This window comes from Aquarana catesbeiana, linkage group LG09 (assembly GCF_042186555.1).
Source record: "Aquarana catesbeiana isolate 2022-GZ linkage group LG09, ASM4218655v1, whole genome shotgun sequence".
NCBI classification, from domain to species: Eukaryota; Metazoa; Chordata; class Amphibia; order Anura; family Ranidae; genus Aquarana; species Aquarana catesbeiana.
The window spans coordinates 60,659,537-60,672,455 of NC_133332.1; the positions used below are offsets into that span (position 1 = coordinate 60,659,537).

Sequence of the window (12,919 nt, forward strand, 5' to 3'; positions counted from 1 at the left end):
TCTATTTACTAATTAGGTGACTTCTGAAGGCAATTGGTTCCACTAAATTTTAGTTAGGGGTATCAGAGTAAGGCTCGATTCACACCTATGCATGTTGCTTTTGAGCGTTTTTGGAGGTTTTTTTTTCATGCTTGCCACGTTTTTGAGCCGCGTTTTTGCCGCGTTTTTGCCGCGTTTTTGCGGCGTTTTTGCCGCGTTTTTGCCACGATTTGCGTTTTGCGTTTTTTTTTTTTTTTTTTTTTTTCATTTTTTTTTTACAGTCTTACAAAAAAATTACAAAAAAATAAAAAATAAAAAAAGGCAAAAACGCACCAAAAACGCATCAAAAACGCTGCAAAAACGCTGCACTTGCGTTTTTGATGCTTGTCCATTGAAAACCATTACATGCAAAACGCTGCTTTTTGCATGAAAAAAAGTCCCCGACCCTTTCCAAAAACGCAGAGATACAAAAAAGCATTGATGTGAACATGTTCCATAGGAACCCATGTTAAAAAATTCCCGTGCATTTCTGCAAAATGCAAAATGCATCAAAAAACGCGCTAGTGTGAATGGGGCCTTAAGGGTGCTGAATACAATTGCATGCCACAATTTTCAGATATTTAGTTGTAAAAAAATTGAAAACCATTTATCATTTTCCTTCCACTTCACAATTGTGTGCCACTTTGTGATGGTCTATTATATAAATTCCAAATAAAATACATTTACGTTTTTGGTTGTAACATGACAAAATGTGGAAAATTTCAAGGGGTATGAATACTTTTTCAAGGCACTGTATATATATATCAATATAAAACATGTATAGTGTGTATACACCTACAATCATACACAATATAAATATTTACCTGGCCCAATCGTGAATTCAGCAGAGTTACAACTTCTTCAATAAGTTTCAGAAGGGTCATGAACTTCTTGTCTTCATAGTCGAATCTCTCTCCAAAAACAATGGAGCAGATGATATTGGAGATAGACAATCTTAGCAGATGAATTGGGTTTATTGTTCTATCTGTTATTACGCAAGCAGAATCAATCAGTTCTATTATCCCCAACCTCAGTATCTATAATTTAGAAAACCATTTCAAATCTATTAGGACCTTGGTGAAAAATACTAAAACATTACAGATTAGTCTGGCATAAGAGATGAGTTGAAGGTTCATTCGAACACAAGCTCGAACTGAACTTTGGCTCTTTCGGCATTCAGACAAACACCCGAACATATATCACTAATGCTGCGTACACACGAGCGGACTTTACGTCAGACTTTGCCCGGCGGACTGGATTTCGTCAGACAATTCGATCGTGTGTGGGCTCCAGCGGACTTTGTTTTCTCAAAAGTTGGACTTAGATTTGAAACATGTTTTAAATCAATCCGTCAAAATCGAGTCCGGTCGAAAAGTCTGCTCGTCTGTATGCTAGTTCGACGGACAAAAAGCCACGCTAGGGCAGCTATTGGCTACTGGCTATGAACTTCTTTGTTTTAGTCCGGTCGTACGTCATCACGTACGAATTCAACGGACTTTGGTGGATTGTGTGTAGGCAAGTCCGTTCATTCAGAAAATCCGTCGTAAAGTCCGTCGAAAAGTCTGCCGGGCAAAGTCTGCCGTAAAGTCCGACCGTGTGTACGCGGCATTAGACACATAAAAGTTTTATGCCACTTACACATGAGCGGATTTTTCGACCGGACTGGTCCGATGGACTGAGTTCAGCGGACAATTCGACCATGCGTGGGCTTCATTGGACCTGCAGCGGACTTTTTCGGTCGAAAATCTGACGGACTTTAGATTTGGAACATGTTTCAAATCTTTACGTCGGAACTCCGCCGGACCCAGTTCCTATCGAAAAGTCCGCTCGTCTGTATGCTAGTCCGACGGACGAAAACCAACGCTAGGGCAGCTATTGGCTACTGGCTATCAACTTCCTTATTTTAGTCCGATCCTACGTCATCACATACAAATCCGTCGGACTTTGGTGTGATCATGTGTAGGCAAGTCCGTTTGTTCAGAAAGTCCATCAGAAGTCCGCTGAAAGTCCGTCGGATAGACCGTCAGACCAGTCCGGTCGAAAAGTCTGCCCGTGTGTGCGCTGCATAAGGTATAGACCAGTGACGTCATTGACCAAATATATCCATCTCTATATTTTGTCAATTAATTCACCTGGGAGATCACCCTACCCCTTTGTATTTATGAGCTGTCAGCCACCAGATCTGTCATTCAGTGAGAGCGAATCAACAAGACAAGATATGCTTCAGCGAGCGGTGCTTTTTTCTATAGCAGGTCAGCCAGGGTCAGGTATCGTGATTGACATGGCTCTACTATACATTACTGGACAATGTGATTGATGGTGAATGTACATCATGGGTCTTTTTGTGATTTTTTTTTTTATTGAAGAATTTGTCAAAAAGACGTAGGTGTTTTTCTTTTACTGTTTACATTTATTTTATGAATGTACGCCTTATTCAATAATCTGGGGATGAGCTACCCCCTTGTTGCTAAATAGGGCTTCCAGATTCAGATAAGCTCCCCATGCACAGACTCCCAAAACCACTAGGCCAGGGTTGTCATTCAACATGTGGACTAGGTCTTTGCAAGGTGGGTCCCCCCATGTTGAGGGCATGTGGCCTGGTATGGTTCGGCAGGGGTGTGCACACTTGCCCCTGCTTTTCTGACCTGCCAGGCTTCATGATTGGACAAGGGTCTGATATGAGCTTTTTGGGGAACCCACACTTTTTTTTAATCTTACTTTGAGTGCGTTTGCACCTTAATATTGATACCAGACCTGAAGGATGTTGTATGAATAAGGAAGAACCCCATGCTGTATTTTTTTGTGTGTATGGATCCCCCATTAACATCTATACCAGACCCTCAGCTAAGATAATGGTCTGGTATAGATGAATGAAATCCCTATCCACTTTGTTTACATACTTCACAGGCAGGGTCAGGGTATCCCCCAGACATGTTATTTAATGGAGTTTTCCATTTTTAATGTTTAGATTTAAGCATTACTAAAATCACTGATCCTAGCCATGTTATTCTGGAATCATGATAAAAGAACTGAAATCCAATTAAATAAAGGGGCAGGCAGGGACATTAATGCTGGAAAGGAAAATGATAACTTGTCCTCCAGCCAGTAAATGAAGTGGGCTCTATTTAACTTGATACAGCTTGACAGTGTGCAGTGAAATCAGAATAGGCAATTTCAGTACAGGAGAGGAGCTTGTACAACTATGTAAGACTGAATTTAAGGATGACATTTAGTTTTAAAGATAAACTATAGCACAGAAGAAATTGTTGTTTGAAATTGTTTAGTAATATACAGTACTTTGTTAACCAATATGTTTTCCAGGAATAGCTAACATACTATATGCTTCTGTGGAGTCATAGGTGTGCGCCGCCTATTGCATTACGGTGTGCACACCAAATCTCAAATACACGTGCCTTTCTCTGCAGCCTCAGCTGCACTGAACAGTGAATGAATGGGAAGTGCTCTGTGCTGAGCAGCTTCCTGTTCATTCGCAAACTGAAGCATAGTAAAAACAGTTTACTATGCTTCATTTATGAATGAACACCGTGAGTATGTGTGTTCACTATATTCATTTAGAAAAGTAAGGAGCTGGTGAATGACATATTGACTAGCCATTTCCCCCGTTCTCCATCCTGAAACATCCCTGCAGTAGCAGAGGGGAGAGGAGAGGAAGGAAGCCAGCAGTACTGCAGAAGGGGAAAAACATGGGGGGAAGCCTGGGGAAAGAAGGGGCAATTGGCACCGCACAGGGTGATTAGGGTGTGTCCAGGCACACCTGGCACACCCCCTGCGCACGCCTATGTGTGGAATTCTATTTCAAGTAGTTAAATGTGAGTTAGGAAATGAGAATGCTTTTTCCAAAAGGTCCTTTAAGATTATACAGCCTAAACACTTCCCCACCCTCTTGTACATTAGGAGCAATTTGATCATTTTCCTGCCTTTTGTTTACATCAGGAGATGCATTGCACTCATCACATCACAAAGGAGCACAGCAGAGGTCCGTTCTGAAATTCCAGTGGCATCATAGAAGGCCATATTACAGCCCCCTCAATGCTCAGACTTTTCTTTTTATAAAACATCAAGTGCCAGGAGAAATAATGCAGGCAGTCATTGGCATATCTGATCATACTGTCACACCAGTCTAGCAGTAGGGACCTATGGAATTGGTGTTAGAAATTGAATAGTTTTCTAATAATAGGCTGGGTAATTCCATGTAAAAGTGGGTTTGGAGTCACCATAGTGCTAAGTCAGCATTATCTCCACCTGCCTTTAGTGTTCATAAATCCGTCCCTGAGACACAGAGCTTCCTCCTGGATCCTTTCTTCCACACTCTTCTTCCCCATCCCAAAATTTCTCAGTGTTTTCAGGGAAAATCGACGCAATGTCTTCCACCTTTCTCCATTGCTCATGACGATCCCTAAAAAAAGTGAAAAGTTTTATACATATTGCTCTTACAGACCCCTTAAAACTCAAACATTTTAAAGAAAGACCTATTGATTCCTTCTGTATTGCATGAATCCCACCAGGGATATTATCAGCATGGAACTTGTGTCATGTCTTACCATGGGGTTCTTCCTACAATATGAAAATATACTGATAATGTTAGTTCACTTAAAACAAAAAAAAAAAAAACAAAAAAAAATATATATATATATATATATATATATATATATATATATATATATATATATATATATATATATATATATATATATATATATATATATATATATATATATATATATATATATATATGAAAAGATGAACTAGCACCTTACACCCTCCCAGGCCCTCCATGGGTGATAAGCTGTCAGTGCCCACACAGTCAGTGTAGCAGTCTGGGATTTGAAGTTCCTGCTCTGTTCCCTCTTCTATCTGCAGGGCTTCTGGGATGGATCAGAATGATTCTCTCTGCCAGTGTTAACCGACCAGAATCTCTCTGATCTGTCCTGGAAGCCCTGCAGAAGGAAGAGTGGAAAATTAGCATGTTTGGTCTCTATCAAATCACAATTTCATTCTGTGGTCATTCTGCAAAAATATGTTGGTTGATCAAGATTGATCAATTGAGGTCACTTTGTTCCTGAGGAAGCAGGGAATCCTGCGAAATACATCAACCTCGACATCAACTTGCTTCTATGCTTGTCACATGACAATTGTCTGATGTAATGACCTCTACAATGATAAGTGCTGTATATTGGTTTTCTTTTTAATAATCAGTATTTTATTTTATAAAAGAAAACACATAACAAGACATGTCCAACGGTCTTTAGAAAAGTATGAATTCTGACCTCGCAGGGTCTCTTACATACAACTAATTCAGTTAAACTGGTTGAACAGAAATACATATCACAATAGTAAAATTATCTGGTTTCATGTAGAATAACTCAATGGTGCATACCGGTTGGGGGATTATTATCGAGGTACAGGGATTACAGAGTCTAAGATAGCTGTGAAGACGTGGGATATTAGTAAAGTGTTAGCCTGTCGTGTCATGTATAGTACATCACGAGCAATGAGCCGGGAGGTTGATCACCCACCAAGAAGTTTGAGTATGCGGTCCCCCAGCATGCGACCGGGGCAGGGGGGGGGGGGCCCTGAGGCCTCCATCAAACTACTCCCTACCCCCCACAGGCCGGCGCCACCAGAAAAATAGTGGCGTGTACATCTAACGGGACTGCCAGTGTCCCTTTAACATCAGGGGCCTATCTCATGAGTATAGAGGCTTTGTGTGATTATGTCTACTGACTGCAGATCATTTACTTTCCCAACCGGCAGCAATATGGCAATAAAACGTTCCATTTTTGGAGAGTATAGAAGAAAGACAAAAGAAAAGAAATGGAAGACGGGGAAGGGGGGGAAGGGGGGGTTAGGTGAGGGAGCAATCTAAGCGTACCTATGATTCAGAAGGAAGGTTCGTCTATGTCTACATCGAGTGCACCATGCCAGGTTCATTTCCTCCACATGTCTGAACTCTGTTTTTATAAATCGTCAGGATGTTAGGTCTCTGCCCGCTAGGGTCTCATTGTTCTACGGGTTGTGAGAGAAGGGTCTGCCAGCTCTAGTAGGGCAGTATCTAGGCTGGAGGGTACCCAGTTAGGATCGGAAACAAATTCATTCCAGGGTGCCCAGATCATGGAGCACCGTTCCCAAGAACCTCGGCAGGTTGCTATCCAGTCCTCGGCTTCTCTCACCGCATTTACCCCATGAATCCACTGTTCTCGGGTAGGAATACTGGATCTTTTCCAGTGAGTTGGGCGTAGGCGCCTTGCTGCATTTAGCAGGTGAGGCAGCACATTTTTTTTTATATTGGCAAAGTGAAGTTGGGGGTACATGCAGTAGAAAATGCTTTGGAGAGAAAGGAACCTTCGTCCCTGTTATATTTTTTATTTGGTCTCGTATATCTTCCCAGAAGGGTTTGATTAGAGGGCACTCCCACCATATGTGAATAAGTGTACCTCGGTGACCACAGCCTTGCCAGCATTGTTCTGATACAGCTGGATATATACGGGCTAAGTCTGCTGGTACCCGGTACCAGCGAGACATCTTAAAGTTTGTTACCTGAGTTTGGGAGTCTATAGAGGATGAGTGGGTTAGGTAAAATAAATTATTTTGTTGCATTTCTGTGAATTTCTGCCCTAAGTCGTTTTCCCACCACCGGATGTAGGTGGGTTTAGGTCGGGGAGCGGCAGAACCTAGAAGTTGATACAGTTCTGACACCATATGAGGGACAGGCTCCTCATTGGTGAAGAGGCATTCATATGGGGTGGGGGTGGAGGGGTCCCTAATTGTGTGGCTATGTTTCTCGAAAAAATGGTGTAGCTGTCTGTATCTCCAAAAGTTGAGTTGTGGGCCTTTGCGCCCCACTGGTAGGTCTTCGTATCTCAGGAGCTTGCCGTCTTTCATAAATTTACCACAACTAGCATTCCCATCATCCACCCACGGCTCAAAAAAGGCCATCTGTTCGCCTGGGGGGAACCACTGGTACCCACCCAGTGGTGCCAGCGGGGACACAGGTGGGGCTTATTTCAGCAATGGATTAATCCTTTCCCAGACCGACAGCACCTTAGTCGTCAGTGGGGAGGTCGTCTCAGAAAGCCCCCTATATCCTCGGGGGAGCCACGGTGCATAAGCCAGGTTCCTACCTGCCAGGGACTTCTCTAGGGTGACCCAAAGTTTCGAGTGTGTGTGGAAAAGCCAGTTAAATATCCTCTGAAGGACTGTGGCTCGATAGTATCGTTTTATGTCGGGGATTCCCAGGCCCCCCTCCCGCTTCAGGCGTTGTAGTATTCGTAAAGCTATTCTAGGTTTGCTTGCGTTCCAAATAAAATCGTATAACATGCAGATGATCAAAGAAGGCTCTGGGAAGAGGGATCGGTAACATTTGCAAATAACTTTATATTGGTTTTAAATGATCACCACATTGGTGATGCTTTTAATAGGATGGAATAAAGATTTGTTAACTTTTTAATTCTGTGGTTCACCTTTTCAAGGCACAAATTAGAGGCCCATTATTATATGATTGGTTGCAATATATCCCTAAGGGATGGTGCCTCAAATGGTTAAGTATTAATTGTTGCACTCTTTCCCGGGTATACATTTTTCTCTGGGGCTTTATCATACCTCACCCAATGGTATACCCCAGATACTTGGCCTTCTCTAGCCCAATGGTACATTTTTTGGATTGGCTTTTCAGATAGACTCTAACACGGCCTGAACCTTTGATAAATGTGAGTCCCAATCCTCACTATGGATGATTATGACATCTAGGAATGCAGCAGCATAGGCTCGATGTGGCATTCTGCAACCCAAAAGGCATCCTCCAATACTGGAAAGATCCCTCTGAAGTTGCAAATGCAGTTTTTTCCTAGAGAAGAATCTGCCATTTGGTCTACCCTTTGGTCAGGTCCAATGTCGTCATATACTGGGCTGTCCTTAGGCGATCAATGAATTTGGTTTAATAGCAACAGGACAACCCCAGACGTCTGCCACATACCCCTCTGGTACTACCCATGGCACCACTTTTATCATTTTTGGAATGCAGTGCAGATCCCTGAAGGATTTCTCAGACCGAACTCAACACTAGCTGAATTTCTACTGCTCTAATGCTATGTAAGCAACTTGTACTCATGCTAAATCCCCCCCCCTCAGATTTAGTGGGGATCGGAGCTGATCCCAATTTCGCTGACATTCCGATGGTAGCCCCAAACTCTGTGAGGCTCCCTATGCTGAGGTTTATTAAGTTCAAGACAAAAGGAAAAGGTGCCACTCACACAGGGTGAGGGTATTGCTAATGTACTGAATACTGATGTTATTCAATACGCTGGCCTTTTGACTTGATCTGACCAACCCCCTTTTTTTCGATCAATCAATTTGTCCATGTGTGACATGGGATAGGTGTCAAACTTAGTGATCTTATTCAAGTGGTGAAAGTCATTAGAATATCACCAACTTCCACCTGGTTTGGTCACTAACACAGTAGGACTTGACCAATCACTATTTGACTCCTCTATAACCCCCAGTTCAAGCATTTTTTTTTACTTCCTGGCAAGTTGCCTCTCGCCTGGCTTCTGTAATTCCATAGAGTTTCAACTGGACCCTTCCCCTGGTGGGGTAATAATGTCATGTTCAATCCCAGACACCCCAAATGGCAATTCTGAAACATTTTCTTTACTGCAGAGCACAAATTCTCTAGCTTCCTGTTGCTGAGCTTTTGACAATCTCTACTATCCCGACCTCAGGGATTAGCAAGTTAGGTGAAGCAAGAAGTAGGGCAGTCTCCGTGACCAAGGATCTCCTATGCTTCCATGTTTTTATCAAATTTATATGCTCAGGTTTCCATCTTCCTGGTTGGCTAATTTTGTAATTCACGTCATCTATTTTTTCCAATGCTTCATAGGGGCCCTGCCATTTGGCAAGGAATTTACTAGGGACTAACACCCTATCACCCCGTAAAAAAGAGCAGATCTGGGCCCCACAATTGTAAATCCTCTGCTGAGACAACTGGGCTTGAGTCAAATGTTCCTTTATTTTAGGCATCACTTGCACAATTTTGTCTTGCATTTGTGCTACATGTTCAATCACACTTCTATGTGGGGAACTCTTACTCTCCCATGTTTCTCTGGCAATGTCCAATAACCCCCGTGGGTGCCTCCCATATAGTAGCTCAAAAGAAGAGAACCCTGTGGATTATTGAGGAACTTCTCTGATAGCAAGCATTAAATAAGGTAGTAGACAATCCAAAATTTTTTCATCTTTATCGACTACCTTCCTTAATATAGGTTTTAATATTTTGTTAAATCTTTCAACTAACCCGTCAGTTTGAAGGTGAAACACTGAAGTATGTAAATTTGTCACCTTCAGAAGTTTGTAAAGCTGTTTAGTTTATTGATACACAAAAATAAAATCCTAAAAAACAGCAATCCTATGGATAAAGCCAAAGGTAATGAAAATTGGATACATAAATACACATCAGCATGACAGTAGAAAGTGGCAAATTTCAACTACAGATTCAAAGAGAACATAATAGAACATCACTCAATGTGGTAAGTAGTAGAAGAGTCCGACGCATTTCAAAAAAGTGCATATAAATTCTTCATCAGGGACAAAAAAACACTATCTGAAAATACAGAGTATGATATCAATACATGAAATGCAGGCATACTCAAAACATTGTATAGCATATACATAACGCTTACATGTCAGAATATTGATCCTAGAAAGGAAAGCTCCTCCATCTTAGACACTACAATGAAGTCAGTATAAGTCCTCCACCGCATTAAGGGGTCCAAGAGTAGAACACTCAACAAGGACGTCAAATCCCAAAAGGCTCCATCATTTTACATCCCAAACCCCTGAAAAAATTCAGGGGGAATGGGAAAAGGCCCTAACAAAAAATAAAATAAAATAAAAAAATAAAAAATGACTTGTATCAAAGTAAATAAACAAGTCAGACTGGTGTGTGACCTGTTTATTAAAAAAAAAAAAAACTAGAAAATAAAATACAAAAATCAACTATAAGCAGGACTTACATAGAGCACAAAAATAGGGGTGCTCTACTCTGGAGTATCCACGCCACCACCGGCTCTGGTCCAGCAAATAGTAAGTCCTCCTAAGAGTATAAACAACAATCTCCTTGTTTATTATTCCATGACCCACAGCTGACATCCCCAGGGCTCCCGGTGTCTTCCTTAAATAGCCCCTGAAGTGGCCAAAAAGGGCGCCAAAACGTGGCATCATGCGGACCAAAGCCGCTGCGTCACTACCTACGGTGGTCGGCTGGGACTAGATGGAAAAGCTGGCATGAATATGTGCGGTTGCCCAAGGCCCGGAAATAGCCTCAAGCGATGGTGAGCTACTCTGCCGGAAGAAAGACAGCGGCACCGTAACCACGGCGAAGACGCCACCAAACGTCAGGCATCACCATGCCGCCGCCGCCGACGCTCACCGAGCGGAGGAGGCAGCCCATGCCCAAGGTGAGATGGTCACGTGGCCAAACGGCCGATCACTGCTGGAAGGGGAGGACCACCACGCGGACACACATGTGACCACAACGCAATCCCTCCCCCCCACGAATGTAGACCTGTGCCGGGCTGAAACATAGTTACATAGTTACATAGTCGGTGAGGTTGAAAAAAGACACAAGTCCATCAAGTCCAAACTATGTGTGTGATTATGTGTCAGTATTACATTGTATATCCCTGTATGTTGCGGTCATTCAGGTGCCTGTCTAATAGTTTCTTGAAACTACCGATGCTACCCGCTGAGAGCACCACCTGTGGAAGGAAATTCCACATCCTTGCCGCTCTTACAGTAAAGAACCCTCTACGTAGTTTAAGGTTAAACCTCTTTTCTTCTAATTTTAATGAGTGACCATGAGGCTTGTTAAACACTCTTCTGCGAAAAAGTTTTATTCCTATTGTGAGGTCACCAGTACGGTATTTGTATATTGAAATCAAGCGTCTCTTCTCCAGAGAGAATAAGTTCAGTGCTCTCAACCTTTCCTCATAACTAAGATTCTCCAGACCCTTTATTAGCTTTGTTGCCCTTCTTTGTACACGCTCCATTTCCAGTACATCCTTCCTGAGGACTGGTGCCCAGAACTGGACAGCATACTCTAGGTGCGGCCGGACCAGAGTCTTGTAGAGCGAGAGAATTATTGTTTTATCTCTGGAGTTGATCCCCTTTTTAATGCATGCCAATATTCTGTTTGCTTTGTTAGCAGCAGCTTGGCATTGCATGCCATTGCTAGCCTCATCTACTAGGACCCCAGGTCCTTTTCCATCCTAGATTCCCCCAGAGGTTCTCCCCCCCAGTGTATAGATTGCATTCATATTTTTGTCACCCAAATGCATTATTTTACATTTTTCTACATTGAACCTCATTTGCCATGTAGTTGCCCACCCCATTAATTTGTTCAGATCTTTTTGCAAGGTTTCCACATCCTGCGGAGAAGTTATTGACCTGCTTAGCTTAGTATCGTCTGATAAAATACAGAGATTGAACTGTTTACCCCATCCTCCAGGTCATTTATGAACAAATTAAACAGGATTGGTCCCAGCACATAACCCTGGGGGACCCCAGTACCCACCCCTGACCATTCTGAGTACTCCCCATTTATCACCACCCTCTGAACTCACCCTTGTAGCCAGTTTTCAATCCATGTACTCACCCTATGGTCCAAGCCAACGGACCTTATTTTGTAAAGTAAACATTTATGGGGAACTGTGTCAAATGTTTTTGCAAAATCCAGATACACCACGTCTACAGGCCTTCCTTTATCTAGCTGGCAACTCACCTCCTCATAGAAGGTTAGTAGATTGGTTTGACAAGAACGATTCTTCATGAATCCATGCTGATTTCTGCTAATGATACCGTTCTCATTACTAAAATCTTGTATATAACCCCTTATCATCCCCTCCAAGAGTTTACATAATATTGATGTTAGGCTAACTGGTCTGTAATTCCCAGGAATGTATTTTGGGCCCTTTTTAAATATTGGTGCTACATTGGCTTTTCTCCAATCAGCTGGTACCATTCCAGTCAGTAGACTGTAAAAATTAGGAACAACGGTCTGGCAATCACTTGACTGAGTTCCCTAAGTACCCTCGGATGCAAGCCTTCTGGTCCCGGTGATTTATTAATGTTAAGTTTCTCAAGTCTAATTTTAATTCTGTCCTCTGTTAACCATGGAGATGCTTCCTGTGATGTGTCATGAGGATAAACACTGCAGTTTTCGTTACCGAAGCCCCCCGATTCTCTAGAGAAGAATAAATTCAATACCTTTGCCATCTCCCCATCCTTTGTAACCAGATGTCCTTCCTCATTCTTTATGGGGCCAATATTGTCTGTCCTCCCTCCTTTACTGTTTACATACTTAAAGAATTTCTTGGGAATTTTTTATAGCTCTCCTCCCCTATGTGTTTTTCATGTTCTATCTTAGCCATCCTAATTGCACCCTTACATTTCTTGTTGCATTCTTTATAAAGTCTGAATGCTGATGATGATCCCTCAACCTTGTATTTTTTGAAGGCCTTGTCCTTTGCTTTTATATGCATTTTTACATTGGAGTTAAGCCATCCAGGACTTTTGTTTGCTCTTTTAAATTTATTACCCAATGGGATGCATTGGCTAATACCCTTATTTAATATGCTCTTAAAGCAAACCCATCTCTCCTCCGTGTTCTTTGTTCCTAATATTTTATCCCAATTTATGCCTTTTAGCAAGGTTTGTAGTTTAGGGAAGTTGGCTCTTTTGAAATTCAGTTTCTTTGTATTCCCTTTATGTTTCCTATTTGTGTGATTTATACTGAAACTAATTGACCTGTGATTGCTGTTACCTAAATTGCCCCGTATTTCCACATCCGTGATCAGGTCTGTATTGTTGGTAAGCAGTAGATCCAGTA

General features: G+C 42.1%; 1 protein-coding gene across 2 annotated transcripts in view; it reads right to left on the minus strand.

Annotated features, from left to right (window-relative positions):
- LOC141107714 (cytochrome P450 2A13-like) overlaps positions 1-12,919 on the minus strand; it is a 50,832-nt gene that overhangs the window by 18,055 nt on the left and 19,858 nt on the right. The window contains exons 3-4 of one of the 2 annotated variants that reach the window (XM_073598634.1): positions 4,282-4,435; positions 843-999 (exon numbers count right to left, since the gene is read on the minus strand). In XM_073598634.1, the coding sequence (XP_073454735.1) occupies positions 843-999; positions 4,282-4,435 (311 nt within the window). Of the gene's footprint in view, positions 1-842; positions 1,004-4,281; positions 4,436-12,919 lie in introns of both variants that reach the window. The other variant, XM_073598635.1, reaches the window with a different exon arrangement.